Source organism: Salmo salar, chromosome ssa10 (assembly GCF_905237065.1).
Source record: "Salmo salar chromosome ssa10, Ssal_v3.1, whole genome shotgun sequence".
In the NCBI taxonomy this organism is placed as follows: Eukaryota; Metazoa; Chordata; class Actinopteri; order Salmoniformes; family Salmonidae; genus Salmo; species Salmo salar.
In genome coordinates this window covers 112,810,694-112,830,042 of record NC_059451.1, presented here as the reverse complement: position 1 = coordinate 112,830,042, position 19,349 = coordinate 112,810,694, and the positions used below count along the sequence as shown (strand labels likewise).

Genomic DNA, 19,349 nt, shown 5'->3' with positions numbered 1-19,349 from the left:
CTGACTGGTCGATGAGTGGAGGGACGGTCCATTCTCCAGGTGGTGTCGACTTCCCATTGGCCCTTGGCAGTGTCCTTTGTCCTCGGAGTCCAACACACCCAAGTGTGTGTGTATTTCTGGTAATTCGTGTCTGGGTGCTTGCGATATTCATGGAATGTTGTTCTTTACACCAGTGGTCAGTTCGTGTGGCTAGGATGCTTTCATGTCTTGACATTTTTGTGTGAATGCTTAGTCCGCCATCAGTCTCTGGGTGTGGTCGTGATTGGTATCAGTTGGTTGCTCAATATGTCTCTGGAGTTTTGTTGTGTGCTGTTGTGAAACATGTTGTGCAAATGCCCTCCTTATATATCATTAGGTAAAACGTTAGATTATCTTTATTACAGGGGCCGCCTTCAGAACCTTGGGCATAGTACCAGATATACATGTCAGGTTAAAAAAAAAGTGTTAATGATTCAGCAATCTGGGGCAGAGAGCTGCATCACAAATAGATGAAACATATCAGCCCCAGTGGATTTGTTTTACATCAATCTTGAGCAAGGCATCTAGCACATCACAGGTAGTAAATTGTTTAAATAAAAATAACGATTCACTAGAAGTTGACGGGTTAACAGTCGAGCCTGATACAGAGGGAAGAGCAGACTATTGACTGACCAAGGTCAACTTGACGAGAACATTTGTTTAAAATATCCTTTGGTGAGATAAGGATTTGTCCATCGTTTGGAACTATACTGAACAACAATATAAATGCAACATGTAAAGTGTCGGTCCCATATTTCATAAGCTGAAATAAAAGATCCCAGAAATGTTCCAAAGCTTAATTCTCTCCAATTTTGTGCACAAATTTGTTTACATCCTTGTGAGTGAGCATTTCTTCTTTGCCAAGATAATCCATCCACCTGACAGGTGTGGCATATTAAGAAGCTGATTAAGCAGCATGATCATTACACAGGTGCCGGGGACAATTTTGTTGGGAACAATAAAAGGCCACTCTAAAATGTGCAGTTTTGTCACACAACACAATGCCACAGATGTCTCAACTTTTGAGGGAGCATGTAATTGGCAGCCATGGCTAGTCCTGGAAGGGCATAGGCACACCCACTTGGGAGCCAGGTGTAACCGATGTGAAATGGCTAGTTAGTTAGCGGTGGTGCGCGCTAATAGCGTTTCTATCGGGTGACGTCATTCGCTCCGAGACCTGAATTAGTTGTTCCCCTTGCTCTGCAAGGGCCGCGGCTTTTGTGGCGCGATGGGTAACGATGCTTCGTGGGTGTCAGTTGTTGTGTGCAGAGGGTCCCTGGTTTGAGCCCAGGTTGGTGCGAGGAGAGGGACGGAAGGTATACTGTTACACAGGCCCACCCACTGGGGAGCCAGCCCCAGCCAATCACAATGAGTTTTTCCCCCCCAAAAGGGCTTCATTACAGACAGAAATACGCCTCAGTTTTATCAGCTGTCAGATGATCCCACAGGTGAAGAAGTTGGATGGTCCTGGGCTGGCATGATTACACATGGTCTGCGGTTGTGAGGCCGGTTGGACATGTTGCTAAATTCTCAAAAACAAGGGAGGCGGCTTAGGGTAGAGAAATTAACATAAAATTCTCTGGCAACAGCTCTGGTGGACATTCCTGCAGTCAGCACGCCCCTCCCCAGTCGTGAAATCCATAGATTAGGGACCCATTTATTTATTTAAATTGACTGATTTCCTTATATGAACTGTAATTCAGTAAAGTCGTTGAAATTGTTGCGTGGTGCAGGTTATTTTTGGTTGCGTTAGGTTATTAAAGGTTGCGTTTCTATATTAAAGGTTTAGGAAAAACTTCATCTAATTTGCTGGTTTTAGATGAGTGAAACCCTATCTTTCCTCAATAAATTCCTATTGTTTTGCTTTTTGTAATGTTAGATTTTCTATTTCGGTTGTCTTGTCTACATTGACCGATACCGTTTTTGCTATGGAAATGTAACTGAATTGCCTCTAAAGGCCCATTTAAAGGCATACCATGTGATAAGTGGGTCTGCTGAACCTGTATTGTGCAAGAAAAAGTTATATGAATTCTTTAGTTTTTGCCAAGGAAGTACTGTCAGTCAATAAACCTTAGAAATTTAACTAATGCCCCTTCCGAGTTGAAAGTCTGTCAAGGTTATATGGAGGGGTATAATTTGATGATATTATTTGCATTCGATCCTCAATTAATACTTTTTTTCACTTTTGCCACCATAGAAATGATATGAGAAAATAATCAATCTCACTAGCTTGATTAAGTCTCCTCCAATTATATTTTACGAGATCTGGGTTTTTAAGCCTCCAAATATCAGTCAATTCCAACGTGTCCATAATATTCAGAATCTCTGAGCGCCAGAGGGTGATAGTTGGTAGTATGATTGCCTTTACTGTTCATTGACATACTTAAAACTGTGTTGTAGTCCCCAACAATTATAATAGGTGTCTGTATCTTGGAGGCTAATTAGATTATTATAAATATTTTCAAAGAAGTTTGGATCGTCAATATTAAATGCATATACATTTAGGAGCCATATCACTTTATCATCAGTATATTCATTGCAATCCATCTTTCTTGAGGATCTATTTAAACTGATTGAACGTCAAGATCTGTTGTTTTTTAATAGGATCATAACATCCCACTCTTTTTCCCACGCCATTTTGTCAGAATATATTTAATGAGTTTCCTGTAAACAATAACTATGGTAATCCTTTTCCTTTAGCCATGTAAAAACTGCTCTTTTCCTATTGTCAGCCAAACCATTGGAATTATCGCTAGCTATACTCAGTTCCCCAGTTATCATGATGGGTCATATTTTGAGATACATTATATATACAAAAGTATGCGGACACCCCTTCAAATTAGTGGATTCGACTATTTCAGCCATACCCGTTGCTGACAGATATAAAATCGAGCACACAGCCATGCAATGTTCATAGACAAACATTGGCAGTAGAATGGCCTTACTGAAAAGCTCAGTGCCTTTCAATGTGGCACCGTAATAGGATGCCACCTTTCCAACAAGTCAGTTCGTCAAATTTCTGCCCTGCTGAGCTGCCCCGGTCAATTGTAAGTGCTGTTATTGGGAAGTGGAACGGTCTAGGAGCAACAACGGCTCAGCCGCGAAGTGTTAGGCCACACAAGTTCACAGAACGGGACCGCCATATGCTGAAGCGCGTAGCGTGTAAAAATCGTCTGTCCTCAGTTGCAACACTCACTACCGAGTTCCAAACTGCCTCTGGAAGCAACGTCAGCACTAGAACAGGAGCAGCCTAAGATCACTATGTACAATGCCAAGAGTCGGCTGGAGTGGTGTAAGGGTGTGTATTGGACTCTGAAGCAGTGGAAATGTGTTCTCTGGAGTGATGAATCACGCTTCACCATCTGACAGTCCAACGGACTAATCTGGGTTTGGCGGATGCCAGGAGAACGCGACCTGCCCGAATGCACAGTGCCAACTGTGAAGTTTGATGGAGGAGGAATAATGGTTTGGGGCTGTTTTTCATGATTCGGGCTAAGCCCCTTAGTTCTGTGCACAAAGCAAGGTCCATACAGAAATGGTTTTAGATTGGTGTGTAAGAACTTGACTGGCCTGTACAGAGCCCTGACCTCAACCCCATTGAACGCCTTTGGGATAAATTGAAACTCGGACTGCGAGCCAGGCTTAATTGCCCCACATCAGTGCCCAAACTCACTAATGCTCTTGTGGCTGAATGGAAGCAATGTTCCAACATCTAGTGGAAAGCCTTCCCAGAAAAGCGGATGCTGTTATAGCAGCAAAGGGGGGGCCAACTCTGTATTAATGCCCATGATTTTGGAATGAGATGTTCGAACAGGTGTCCACATACTTTTGGTCATGTAGTGTACTTACCACTATCCTTGCCACTAATTTGAGATACTTATTCATATCTACCAGTACCACCAGAATCAACACCTTTCCATTATCCACGTAGCTGTACCTTGATAGATGCCCTGCTAAGCATACTGTAGCTCCAGCTGGCTCTAAGTTGTCCTCCAATTTCCCTCCCACAAAAACCTCCCCCCATCCCATGTAGGTTTGTCGTCCTTTTGGCTGGCAGACCACACCTGTACACATGGATCCTAGGGCCCTTAAGAAGCTGGGTCCCATTCCTTGACACGAGCACGAAGTGCCACTTACAGGACAAAACCAGATTAGCAGCCATTAGCATGTATAACCCTTTCGCCTCGGTTGTACTACATTTTTTATTCATAATTTCCCACAATTGACGAATAATGTGCCTAATAGTAGGCACTTCCACTAAGGATTGTTACCTTTAACAAGGACCAGAAGTAGAACATGGACATTTAGGCAAGCAGATATTATTTATTTTATATTCGAGCTTGTGATTCCATCCTATATGGTCCCTAACATCATTACCCCTCCATCTCCCCTCTCTTCTCCAGGTTTGACAACCCCGCGGCTGTCAGCCCGACTCCGGCCCGGCAGCTGACCTTCAACTACCTGCTGCCATTGAATGCCTGGCTCCTTCTGAACCCCTCGGAGCTCTGCTGTGATTGGACCATGGGGACCATTCCTCTGGTGGAAAGCCCTCTAGACCTGAGGAACCTGGCCACCCTGGCCTTCTATAGCCTGCTGGGCCTGCTGGCCTTCCACAGCCTCCGCCACTCACACTCCTCCGCCAAGACCGTCCTCATGGTTAGTGGAGTGAGAGTTTGTGGTTTATAAAGACTTGTCATACAGTGCATAAGTGAATCTCGCTGCCTTTTTTATTGGTGGTTGTGGTTTTGCCAGATCATAATACATATATTTTTCTTCTCTTGCTCTTACACGTTGCGTTGTCCAATGTGCCTTTGGCAGCTGTCATCGAAATTATTATCTGTAGTGTGGAATTTTTCTGCACTAGTACGGTTTGTTTCTGACCTGAAGTTACCAGTTGTAACTAGGGCTGTTACAGCTTACCGTATTACCTCCACACCAGCGGTCATGACGGCATTCAAATTCCACATGACTGTTTAGTCACGTAATTAGGCTTCTCCAAGCTCTGATGCTGCTGATCATTAGTAGCCAACCAAACTTTCTAACTGCCTGGTACTCAGCACTCTATTGTCCCTCTAATCACTCTGACGTCAATGCAAATGTACTGAAATCTAATCAAACAGTTCATTAGTGCCCATGAGCCCATTTTGTGAAACCTTTCTATATGCTACGCAATTGCGGGAGAAAACAGAGTGATGGCCTCTATTAAAAAGAGGAGGATCCCATCTGCTTTCTATAGGCTAGTCCTACTATATTTATTTATTTATTTATTTATTTATTTATTCAACTTTCCTAATATTAAGCACATTGCTTGTCTTTACAACAGGAGTATAGCCTACCTGGCTGGCATGAAAATTAACCACGTTAAAAGCGTCCTCCTTTCACTGTTTAAATACATGTATTTTTTCCAACAATACCCCTATACCTCGACAGGTGCATGATCATGGTCCATTCTAAATCAAAACTAATTTCACACATATATTATTTTGTGCACTGTATGTAAAGAACATTACATCTAGAGTAGATTACATTACATCTAGAGTCTGATGGGTGACAATATTAGCCTATCCCTTGAATGATACCCAGCTTGTGCAGTAAGTCAAGGAACCGCACATGCCTTTTTTTGTGACTTTTTGAAATCGTAGTCGCACACCTCATGTAGCCTAGCCCATAGGCCTATATGTTTTGATTAGGTTTGTATCACAACCAAAGTGGCCAAATAACTTCTTAAAATGAAAGCATATTAATTTGCTTAATAACCGGTACCTAACTGGCATACTATGAATGAGTTTCAAGTTTGGGGAAGATAATTTCCACCATTAAAAATTCACCTTTATAATAAAGCATTACATGCATAATCACATTTAGCGTCACTTTCGAGAAGTGTTTTCCCGCTAATTGATTGCATTTTGGAACATTTGCACTTATAGCCTACTGCCCTGTGTGTATTGCTGCACTTATAATGTGAAGAATCAAATCAAATTTATTTATAAAGCCCTTACATCAGCTGATGTCACAAAGTGCTGTACAGAAACCCAGCCTAAAACCCAAAACAGCAAGCAATGCAGGTGTATAAGCACGGTGGCTAGTAAAAACTCCCTAGAAAGGCCAGAACCTAGGAAGAAACCTAGAGAGGAACCAGGCTGTGAGGGGTGGCCAGTCCTCTTCTGGCTGTGCCAGGTGGATATTATAACAGAACATGGCAAAGATGTTCAAATGTTCATAGATGACCAGCAGGGTCAAATAATAATAATCACAGTGGTTGTCGAGGGTGCAACAGGTCAGCACCTCAGGAGTAAATGTCAGTTGGCTTTTCATAGCCGATCATTCAGAGTATCTCTACCGCTCCTGCTGTCTCTAGAGAGTTGAAAACAGCAGGTCTGGGACAGGTAGCACGACCGGTGAATAGGTCAGGGTTCCATAGCCACAGGCAGAACAGTTGAAACTGGAGCAGCAGCACGGCCAGGTGGACTGGGGACAGCAAGGAGTCATCAGGCCAGGTATTCCTGAGGCATGGTCCTAGGGCTCAGGTCCTCCAAGAGAGAAAAAGAGAGAATTGGAGAGAGCATACTTAAATTCACACAGGACACCGGATAAGACAGGAGAAATTCTCCAGATGCAACAGACTGACCCTAGCCCCCCGACACACAAACTACTGCAGCATAAATACTGGAGGCTGAGACAGGAGGGGTCGGGAGACACTGTGGCCCCGTCTGACGATACTCCCAGACAGGGCCAAACAGGCAGGATATAACCCCACCCACTTTGCCAAAGCACAGCCCCTACACCACTAGAGGGATATCTTCAACCACCAACTTACCATCCTGAGACAAGGCCGAGTATAGCCCACAAAGATCTCCGCCACGGCACAACCCAAGGGGGGGCGCCAACCCGGAAATAGGCTAATAGTTTAACATTTTAAGCTTAAAGTTCTGATCTGTTGCATCAGCCTCATTGCTTTTAAACTTTTTTTTATGCTAGTGGTTGTATTAATTTGGGATCTATTGCATCCCACAACGGTCCCAGAGTGTTTGGAATATTTATTTATTGCACCGAAGGAATAGGTCAACTTTTTTACTATGGGGGATAGTAGATTGATAATAGGACAGTGCTTTTGCTGTTCGTTAAGCCTACTCATCTTGTTGGCTGACTAAAAGTAGGATAAATGTGGACAGCTCTAACATCTTCAATTATGCGCAGTAGCGTCCCCGGTGTGTCTGTCTTCATTCACTTGAAGCCTACTTATTAGCTGAAATGCCTGTGAGAAGGACCCGATCACGTGACGGGCATTGGCTACATCTGAGAGAGCCATGTGAGTGCGAAGTGCTTCGGTGTACAGCAGCCGGGAATTATAATTATTATATTCAGCCGACGGGCACAACACCCACTTTGGCCGCAAAAGGCATGGATTGTTTTATGGGGCATTACGGCTACACAAGGGGGTGCCGCTGGGAAAATTCAAGACCTGGTGAGAATATTATCAAGTGCTTGTCAAATTGTGAATGAGACTGAAGTGTGTGCAGCTTGCGACTTTTTTCAAATCATCATTAGAGTCCCATCATGCAGCCTTAGAATGTATTAAAAATCCAAACATATAGCCCAAAGTTTGTATCACAACTAAAGTTGCATATATATATACCTCTAAATGAAGCATATAGGAGGACCAGTTTCTTTGTTAACCGCTCAACATAGAATAAAGCATATGTTCATGTTTTAAATAACCGGCTATGCGCATGTGTGCACTTACTTTGAAATTGTTTGGAGAAAATATCCTTTCTATTTTAGCAAGCTATGTTCCATTATATTCTTCATACTATAAAATAATACAAAATAATTCCACGGAATTCTAAATTAACTAGTGTGCCCACAGCCATTTGTCATAGCCAGATCAGGGCCTAACATAAGGACAACTCAAAGTATGCTATTCTGTTCTTTTGAAATGGACTACATTTTCTTCATATCATGTTTATTTAGACTTGTCTAAAATAAATAATGGATTTATTGTGATTGTGTAGGCCAAATCCACTAAATATTAAATGTATTTATTAGACTTTTTAAAATGTAGATAGTCCAAAGGTCTGCGTCAGTGGCTTGTAGGCTATGCGTGGAAGCCAGGAGATGCTAAACGTGTTTGTCAATTAACAGTTATTTGCTTGACAATAACCGTCTGTCACAATTTCATGACCGCCACAGCCCTAGTTGTAACCTTAATTGTTTGTAAACCTGACCATCCAGATGGTTGACATTTTGTGTACAAATCACCCACCAAAGCCATTTGCAAAGGTCATTACATAGCCTAAATGTAGGCACGACAAAGACATCAAAACATCACTGTGGAAATTCCCACGTTGAGCCAATAAGTTCGACTTGTTCTGCTTGTAGAGTGAATAACCTCTTGGCCTTGAGTTTCACTCACTGTGCCATCTACTTTACACACAGCCTAACCCTTCTGTGTTTATAAAGTCAAGATATGGCCCTACATCAAGACAATTCATATTCTGTCCAACATACCCAAGAAGCCTGGGATGTTGTTTTACTCTTTTGTCACAACAGATGGCATCTCTCCGTATCCTCAGCCTGGCTTACACCACTTCTGTTCTCTCCTGAATGACCCAACTTGGCAGATTGAGTGCACTGGAAAGTTCAGCCGTGTGGATGCCTGCCCTGAATCTGCTCTACTGTATCCTCTGCCTGACCATAGATCGCAGAAGAGAAAGTGATAGAACCAGTGTAACAGAGTAACAGACCCATGACTTCTTCCTTACTGTGTTCTCTCTGTGAATCAACACGGGTCAGTGAACTTGCTCACAATGTTGCTTTTACCTTCCCTATGAGGCAAAGACCACGACAAATCACAATAATGTAGAATAAATAGTTTACTCTGATTTCTAAGAGAAAGAAAGCTCATAGCTCATATTAAACAGCTAGCTTAAGCATATAATGAGACTACATTTAGATCCTATTTGGTTTGTCTATTATTACAATTTTTTTTATTTTTTTTATCCCCACTGCAGAAATCCCCCATAGCCTACTTATTGTAGACCAACAGGAAACATTGTTTTGGCTATATTGATGGATTGTTTCTGTTCTTCGTATTGTGTCTTCCAAACTATTTGAGTCCACTGTTGCCAAACTCAGAATGTTTGTCCTGATGATAGTGGAAATTGCATAAAATGTCTGTTTTTGTTACACTTGAGGCTGCATGATAATCTAGAATATCAGCGATATCCTAATATAGAATTAGGCGTAGAACTCTGAATTGTCCCTTATGGGCTGGGTTCCGGGACCCAGATTAATAAGGCTACTCTTGCACTCCTGGACACTTTCAGTAGATCATCTCCATTTGAAAGCGCTTAATCTGGGTCTGGGAAACCACTGAGCCCTTTTAAGGTGTGAAATTTGAATGAGCTGTTGTGTTGTCTGCAAGGGATGCTGGTAATCAACTGCCTTCTTCCCAGGCAGTGGCAATTTTAGCATGTAAATCTTGGTGGGTCAAATTCAACCAATATTTTTAGATGCATACCAGCGACGCCACTACACTACACAACACTAAACAATACATTACATTCACGAAAGCGGTGAAAAACGGTGCCCACAAACTGTTAGGGCCTACGTAAAGCTTGTCCCAACAGTGGAGCTTTCCTTTCAGCACCATGGAGTGAAACCTTACCACCACTACACCTGGCTATCAGTGGGGCCTCGTCTGGCAGCGAAACAGTTCATTCAGCCTCATTTACTTGCCTTTTTAAAACCCAAAGCTGATATAGCGGACTTGCTTAAATAAATATGGTTTCTACTGATTCCTTGTGGATTTGTGTAACTAGATAAGAACCACATTCTCCTTCTATAATAACAAATGCCAACATGAGTTTTGACTTTTGAACCATACACAAACTTTATTACATTTATGTTCAGTAAATTCATAATATTTTTGTTCATATGTCATTAACACTTAGCTCTAGTTATAAGCTAGTGCAAGCCAACGAGCTCTGACAAGGTAGGCCTATTCGTTCTGCACGAAATGGACAGCAAAGACATTTAAATAAATCTTAGTTCAGATAAATTCAGAAAGATGTTGAGGCCTTAACTTTAGTCTTTAAGTCGAGAGACAGAGCGAGGGGCTGAGAGTCAGTGGTTAGCCTACCATTTTGAAGTGTTCTATTATGTGGTCTATAAAGGATGGAAAATACAATCATGAGGATCCACATTATACTGACACAGACAGCACATTGCACAAACTAAACAACCCTTGCAATATTAACTGGTATTACATGGGTCTATTCCTGAATGTTTTGTTTTAAAAAAAATATTTGAATGGGAATAGACTGTCACTGGCAAACATGGTTAAAGACCCAACAACCCACGGTTGTTGTAGAGAATGAACCTGCAGGAGCGAGTCACTGCTTTGATATTTGCAGAGAATGACTGGGTGTTGTCCAGGGTCACGCCAAGGTTCTTTGGAGGAAGAACAGCTCCTTTTTGTCTAGGTTGAGCTTGAGGTGGTGGACTGACATCCAAGCTGAGATATCTGCCAGGCACGCAGAGATGCATGTCGCCACCTGGGTGTCAGAAGGGGAGGGGTAGAAAAGTAGTTGCATGTCGTCCGCATAGAAATGATAGGAGAGACCATGTGAGGATATGGCGGAGCCAAGTGACTTTGCGTATAGAGAAAAGAGGAGAGGGCCAAGAACCGAGCCCTGAGGGACACCAGTATTGCGAGTACGTGGTGCATACACAGATCCTCTCCACATCACCTGGTAAGAGCAGCCTGCCAGGTAGGATGCAATTCTAGAGTGTGCAGAGCCTGAGACCTCCCAGCCCTAAAAGGGTGGAGAGGATCTGATGGTTCAGATGCGACTGCAGCCTATAGATCTAGGAAGATGAGAGGGTCAGCTTTGGCAGTAGATTGTCGACGTCATTCATGATGACTACTTATCTAGTTTGCTAGCTAAGATTTAGAAAATATGATGTTGACAGCAAAGCTACGGGAGAGATAACGTGGTTATCAGTCCAATCAAAGCTACGGGAGAGAACATGATTTAATGTCATTTTATCTGTGGCCAATGACCTTGAGCTTTCTTGGATAGACACTTTTACTGTACCGTAATTTCTGGACTATTAAGCGCACCTGAATATAAGCCGCACCCACTGAATTAAAAATGTTTTGTTATTTTGAACATAAATAAGCCGCACATGTCTATAAGCCGCAGGTGCCTACCGGTACATTGAAACAAATTAACTTTACACAGGCTTTAACGAAACACGGCTTGTAACAAAAATAAATAGGCTTTAACGAAACACGGCTTGTAACAAAAATAAATAGGCTTTAACGAAACACGGCTTGTAACAAAAAATAAAAATTAGCTTTAGTTGTCAATTCCTCACGCTGCGGTTTCCAACGTCTTATCATCGACTCATTAAGACCAAGCTCCCGTGCAGCAGCTCTATTTCCTTTTCCAACAGCCAGATCAATCGCCTTCAACTTGAAAGCTGCTTCATATGCATTTTTCTGTGTCTTTGCCATGACGAGGGTGACAAAATGACTACCGTAATCAGAATGATGGGAAGTTTGAGAGCGCTCGATTTAATCTAAACGGTAAACAAAAAAGTTGTTTGACCTTAACTCGTTCGGCAATTTCATTGGTCTAATGAAAGCTTCATGCCGCCAAAAAACTGAGCACGTCACAGAATGTGTTTTTTTGGAGAAAAAAAAAACATTGAAAGCGGGAAAAATCTATATATTAGCCGTGTCATTGTTTAAGCCGCGAGGTTCAAAACCTGGGAAAAAAGTTGCGGCTTATAGTCCGGAATTTACGGTAAATCTATGGTAGCACCCCAGGGGGGCTTGAACTGCCTAGCTCTCCCGTAGATTCTGCAGTGACTTAGTGTTCCAATGAGTGACAGAACCCTGAGCCAATCATGGCACAACCAGAGAAGATTAACAACACCTAAGCTCTGTGCTTTCGCTGACTGCCCCTCAACCACAGATAGCACTGAGCTAGGCTTTTTTAACTCAAGGATTATTTTTGTTTTTTACATTTGCTAAACTGACATGTAATGCCAAATAATGCCAGAATTACATGCAAAACAGGTGGGTCTCAAAACAGGTGGGGCTCTGAATGATGGGTCACCAATGTTCCCAGGGGTGTTGTAGATTCTAGGCTACTACAGACTGCTCAATTTGGAACACTTACTAGAGTTATTTAACTAATGTTCCAAATTGGTGGAATTTTCAAGCTTGTTGTTCACCAATACAAAGATTTTGATTCCAAAAGGAGGGAAACATAACATGATGGGGTGAAATGGGTAGAGAAGAAAATTAGCCACATTAACAAAAAAACAAAAGAAAACAAATGTGGCAGTTATTATTTATATGTCTACTTCGGCTCTTAAATACCTTTTATAGGACCTGGCATCTATTTTGACTTTGTAGCCACCTGCTGTGATGACAGCAACATGATGAGGAGTGTAGCTCTAAGTCATTCTGCGTTAAACTCTAATTTAATGTTAATGGATATTACATAATGCATATTTTGTAATGTAGCTGTTTCAAACACTTTCATCCAGGTTGACTTTGGCCCTTGGATCTCCCCGAGCAAGTGAAAACAGACAATAACAAAAAACACCTTGCGTTGTTTCACGCAGCCCGGCCCTGTGTCTTCTTTTAGCTAGGCGTCTGCAGGTCCATACACCCTCCGCGACGGTCTTCCTGGGCCCTCTGAAGTGCTGCCAAAAGCAATCATGCTGTTTGTTATATATATCATATTATGACGGTAACACATAGGAAGGGGTGATAACTCAGGGTAATTGTCGACTAGGACCATATAGCGGAGAGAGAGTGATTGATTTAGTTTGATAACTGATGAAAGAGCGGGTTCTCAAGGTGTTTTCTTTCTGTTAGCTCAAAGGGGTTCTGATGTAGGGTTTCTGTTAGGAAAATTTTGCACCGGACATTTGACCGGCAACATTTTAATTTACCTGACATTTTAGATATCTTCCTGACCCATATGCATTGGGTGCGTAACCTGATTAGGGCTTCTACCCACGGTGCTCAGAATGACAGAAATCACATTTAGGTTATCAATATTAACAGAACATGCAAGACGCGGATGTAACCATGTGCAGTCCTTTTTACCAATGTGCACTTTGAAGATGTTAGAGTAACTGTCCACATATATTTTTCCTCAGCCAACAAGACGAGTAACAAACAGCGAAATCACTAGCCTATATCAATCTACTTCCCCCATAGTAGAACAGTTTACATCGGTTTGGTCAGCTTGTTTAGAAAATAAAGAGCTTATTCCAAACAGGCTCTGGGACAGCTGTGGAAGATAAATTCCGACAACCAGTAGACCTAGGCTACATAAAAAAAAGTACGCTACATGACCAAAAGTCTGTGGACACCTGCTCGTCGAACATCTCATTCCAAAATCATTGGCATTAATATGGAGTTGGTCCCCATTTTGCTGCTGTAACAGCCTCCACTCGGAAGGATTTCCACTAGATGTTGGAACATTGCTGCGGGGACTTGCTTCCATTCAGCCACGAGCATTAGCGAGGTCTGCGACTGATGTTGGGCGATTAGGCCTGGCTCGCAGTCGGCGTTCCAATTCATCCCAAAGGTGTTTGATGGGGTTGAGGTCAGGGCTCTGTGCAGGCAAGTCAAGTTCGTCCACATAGACCTCGAAATAGCATTTCTGTATTGACCTCGCTTTGTGCACCGGGGCATTGTCATGCTGAAAAAGGAACTTCCCCAAACTGTTGCCACAAAGTTGGAAGCACGGAATCGTCTACAGTGTCACTATATGCTCCTCCTCACACTCCACTGGCTTCCAGTTGAAGCTCGCATCTGCTACAAGACCATGGTGCTTGCCTACAGAGCTGTGAGGGGAACGGCACCTCCGTACCTTCAGGCTCTGATCAGTCCCTACACCCAAAGAAGGGCACTGCGTTCATCCACCTCTGGCCTGCTGGCCCCCCTACCTCTGCGGAAGCACAGTTCCCGCTCAGCCCAGTCAAAACTGTTCGCTGCTCTGGCACCCCAATGGTGGAACAAGCTCCCTCACGACGCCAGGACAGCGGAGTCAATCACCACCTTCCGGAGACACCTGAAACCCCACCTCTTTAAGTAATCCTTCTAACCCCCCCCCCCCAAAAAAAAAAAAGATATAGATGTACTATTGTAAAGTGGTTGTTCCACTGGATATCATAAGGTGAATGCACCAAAATGACGTAAATGTAATGTTCCGTCACTGGAACTAAGGGTCTTAACTATAAAAAACAGCCCCAGACCATTATTCCTCCTCCCACTAAACTTTACAGTTGGCACTATGCATTTGGGCAGGTAGCGTTCACCTGGCATCTGTTGAACTCAGATTAGGCCATCAGACTGACAGATGGTGAAGTGTGATTCATCACTCCAGAGAACGCGTTTCCACTGTTCCAGAGTCCAATGTCGGTGAGCTTTACTCCACTCCAGCAGATGCTTGGCATTGCGTACAGTGATCTTAGGCTGCTCCGCCATGAAACCCATTTCATGAAGCTTCCAACAAACTGTTATTTTCTGACTTTGCTTCCGGGGGCAGATTGGGACTCGGTAGTGAGTGTTACAACCAAGGACAGATGTTTTTTTACAGGCTTCAGCATTCGGCGGCCCCATTCTGTGAGCTTGTGTGGCCTACCACTTTACGGCTGAGCCGTTGTTGCTCCTAGATGTATCCACTTACAATAACAGCACTTACAGTTTACTGGGACAGCTCTTGCAGGGCAGAAATTTGACGAACTGACCTGGAAAGGTGGCATCCTATGATGGTGCCACATTGAAAGTCATTAAGCTCTTCTGTAAAGCCATTCTACTCCATTTTAGTCATTTAGCAGACACTCTTATCCAGAGCGACTTACAGTAGTGAATGCATACATTTCATTTCATACATTTTTTTGTTTTTTTTGTTTCGTACTTGGCCCCCCGTGGGAATCGAACCCACAACTCTGGCGTTGCAAACACCATGCTCTACCAACTATGGAGATTCCATGTCTGTGTGCTCAAATAAAATCTAAGTTTGTCACATGGACAGGATACAGAGGGTGTAAACAGTACAGTGAAGTGGTTACTTGCATAGTAGCAATATCAAAAAACAGAAAGTGTCCAGATAAAAATATTGTATCATTAATATTTTATCATTATTAGCTGACGCTTACCAGACACACTTGTCTAAATTGATGGGTCATGTGAAGGAAATCCTACAACCACCACCAGCCACATGTAGCTAGGTGGATGGGTCACTATTGTCTAGACATGTACACATGTTCATGAAATACAATAGATGGCTGTAATCACCCCCAGCCACATCTAGCTAAGTGGATGGGTCACTATTGTCTAGACATGTACACAGAAACACCTGGCTAATTAGATGGGTCATGTAATAATAGGGCCGAATTGGAGTCTTTTGTTTAGACATGTAGCTAGCTAGCTAAACAATGAACTGGCATAATCCCAACTCATACTACTACCAATACAAACATTGTCATAGCTGTAGTATGAATCTGCAGGTAGCTAAAGCTAACCAACTAGGTTCAATGTTAACTTGCTAACATTAGGCTATAAGGAGCAATGGAAATGGATTTCTGATTCAAATAATATTAGTACAGAGATCATTCAAGTAACGTTAGCTCGAGAGCCAGCAAGCTAACGTTTGCAGCTAACTAACAGTACACTTTAACTTACAATAAAATGACTTTCTGACTAAATTAGAAAGTTATATCAGAATATGTAGATAGACTCTTACCCGTATACATGGATGAACACTTCACGGCAGACTGGAACATTTAACTCTGTTTTGTTGGAGCTACATCTTGTTTGGCCAACTATATGTCCTATATGTCAAGTCACTCCGGTTCACACTGACTGTGACGTGTACAGAAGGTGGCCCATCACATCTTCCAACTGATCTGTTGATATCAGCGCCTGCTAAATTCAGGGAATTGTTGTTGAGAAAAGTGGTTCTCGATGGCTGTTATATCTTTCAAAAACGGTGCAGTGGAAAGGATTGTCAACACATACTGAACAGCTCACGTTATAAATAGAAGCATGCTACATGGCAGACCAATCCAAACTCATCTCCCGTCACGTCCAGCCCATCCATTATCTCAGCCAATCATGGCTAGCGAGATGGTTCCTGGATTTTTCTGTGGCTAAACCAATTAGGCTCGTAATTTTTACAATTTTATTCGTATCTATGGATGGAAAACAAGTTTGTTATTAAAGCACATAAAAGTTCACATGTTCCAGAAGGCATTTCTGCCCAAAAAATTTATTTCAAATGCCTCTCCTGTGAAGTAGTGACTCGCGACATTCGCCTAGTTTCTTGAAACGAGTCACATATATATTGTGTATGTTAAAAAGCAATGAGTCTGATGCAACAGATCAAAACGTTTAGCTTAACATTTTGATTAACTGTTTTTTCTTCACATTATAAGCACAGCAATGATGTTCGTTCCATAATGCAATTAGCGGGAAAACACCTTTGTCAAAAGGGCACCACAAATGCCAGAGGTTTTATGTGACAAAATGTCAGTTTGAGATTTAGAAAGAGAGGAAATCTAATAGGCTACTTTGATGCAAGGTAAGACATGCCTCATATGTATTAGAACGTTCAGGTTTCAAACAATTAAGTATATTTTTTCAAAATGCATAGCCTCCAGCTCATTGCAAAGGGGTGTGTGACGTGCTGATGAAGTTTGCCTTCTGTTGCCATTTGAGATGCTGTAGCAGCAGCTCTCGCGCTGTCTGACACATTTTCTGCTCAAAGGCTCTGTATCTGTATGCTGTATGTGTGTGACAAGATATATAAAGAATATACTATCTCTTAAACATGCGGCAATTTAATTTGACCAAATTATGCAAATTAACCTACAGACTGATAAGCAGGACTAGTCAAATGTATTTCCATCAATGAATAGGCTAAAAAGCATTTTTTGGGCATTTGTGATTTTTTTTTCTTCTCCCGGACAATTGGCCGGGTGTGAGTGGACCATTTCAGTTTGTCCGTGATGTGTACGCCGAGGCACTTAAAACTTTCCACCTTCTCCACTACTGTCCCGTCGATGTGGATAGGGGGGTGCTCCCTCTGCTGTTTCCTGAAGTCCACGATCATCTCCTTTTGTTTTGTTGATGTTGAGTGACAGGTTATTTTCCTGACACCACACTCTGAGGGACCTCACCACCTCCCTGTAGGCCGTCTCGTCGTTGTTGGTAATCAAGCCTACCACTGTAGTGTCGTCTGCATACTTGATGATTGAGTTGGAGGCATGCATGGCCACGCAGTCATGGGTGAACAGGGAGCACAGGAGAGGGCTGAGAACGCACCCTTGTGGGGCCCCAGTGTTGAGGATCAGCGGGGTGGAGATGTTGTTTCCTACCCTCACCACCTGGGGACTATTCAGTAGCAGCTCACTTTGTTGAAGCTAACCATCCCATCTCCTCCCACAAATACACAGGCATTGAGCATGTTGCTCTATCAAGGAGAGGAGTTAACATCGAGATCCTACTACTACAAAGGGAGGCTTACTGGATATCCTATCTAAAAACATTGACCCGTAGTGGTCTGAATATTGACTTTGATCTCAGGCCCTTATTATGAACAAATGTACAGTAATATCATGTACAGTATTGCATTATCTTTCTATATGATAATATATTTAATATGCCACATACAATTTTTTAACAGTTTCACTAATTAATTTGAATTAACTTAATCATTATGACACACCCTTCACTACTGTCATTGGTTACACTAATTGCACTGTGTCTACTTAACCTGGTTCAAGTATTCATAAGGAAGGGAGGACACTGAGGAAGGCACAGTGATGCAGAAACGTTGGTAAATATACCCATTTAATTGCTGGGAGACTATAGATGGAGTGTGCAACTTTCTTTATTTTGATAATATATACATGTAAACAGGAGGAATAGTGACCAGTAGCAGGATAAATACTAATGTTAATAGCAATCAATAATTAATGAGCAGCAGTTTAATGGAGTAATACTAATCAATAATCATTTTAGCTGCAGCGTAGGTTGTATCGGCGTGGGTAGAGACCTGTGGATGGGCACAGAGTCAGTGTGGATAGTCTGTGGGAGTGGGAGAGCAGTAGTTGTTAGCCATTTAACAGCCTTGTGGCCAGGGGGTAGAAGCTGTTTAGAAGTCTTTTTGTCTGAGCCTTGATGCACCGGTACCAGCTGCCGGACTGGAGCATGGAGAACTTGAAGAATTTGTTGTGAATTACTTGTAAACTTCATACTTTTTATTAGGCCAGAGGTAGGCAACTAGATTCAGCCGCGGGATGATTTTTGTTGGAGCTCATGGTCAGTGGGCCAGAACATAATTCTAATAATTTGTACACTGCAAATTGACCAGAACTAAATCTAAAAAGAGATTGTTTTTGAAAAGAACAATTTCATACCTTGAATTACATTGAATTAATGGTTCGTTTTTTTTAGAAAAAACATTTGGGGTGGCAAGAAAATCACCAACCACTGCAAAAGGCTTACATCAAAATGATAGAACAACAAAATGTGTATAAAATCGTACAGAAGTGCATATATAGTAACAGCATAATAACTGGTTATAAGGTTGTGCAATTGTTCTTTATCGGTAAATGACGGGCGTGATTTTGGCTCAGTCTTGTTGGGTTGTGTCTGAAACTGTACCACAATGGAACATTTGTTATTTTACAGATTTATCATAATATAGGCGTAATCCTCTCCAAACTCATAATTCAAAGCTCCATGACATGTTCTTAGTCCACTGAAGCAATTGCCTCATTGTATACTGCATTTGGCCTTTTGTACTTCTCCAACATCAAATATTATTTTTGAATTATCTGACAGGCTAGTTTTAGAGGTGTCAAATGGGGGCCACTTTAAATCATATTGCAGGCAGTTAAACAGCTTACGGACGTTATGTTTGACAACACTCGTGAACTAAGAATTTACCACAGCACACTGCTGGATTTCACAGTCACACAATCTCAGTTTAAACTGCTGAACTCAACACGACTGTCATTGAATTCCATACTTCACACCTACTCTGTTTCCTCGAGGCTCAGACCAGGCCTCTGTAGTAAATCCTACCTACTATGCTACCGCTGTGCTTCTGTTAAGTCTGGGATTTCTTCTTTCTTTTTTGTAAGGCAATAAAAGTCAAATAACGTGCGTTGCATTCCCTGCCACGTTATTTTCTGTATCTTTGTTTGCCTCCCTAGTTCACAACCAGTAAAAAGCTTTAAAACGTCTCCTCCTGGGTTTCCTCCAAAAATGACTCTGTAATTGCAAC

General features: G+C 42.2%; 1 protein-coding gene across 1 annotated transcript in view; it reads left to right on the top strand.

Annotated features, from left to right (window-relative positions):
* The window catches only part of tmtc3 (transmembrane O-mannosyltransferase targeting cadherins 3), a 140,660-nt gene that overhangs the window by 76,185 nt on the left and 45,126 nt on the right, over nucleotides 1-19,349 (top strand). Inside the window, exon 7 of the mRNA XM_014125664.2 lies at nucleotides 4,422-4,674. Coding sequence (XP_013981139.1) covers nucleotides 4,422-4,674 — 253 coding nt within the window. The remainder of the gene's footprint in view (nucleotides 1-4,421; nucleotides 4,675-19,349) is intronic.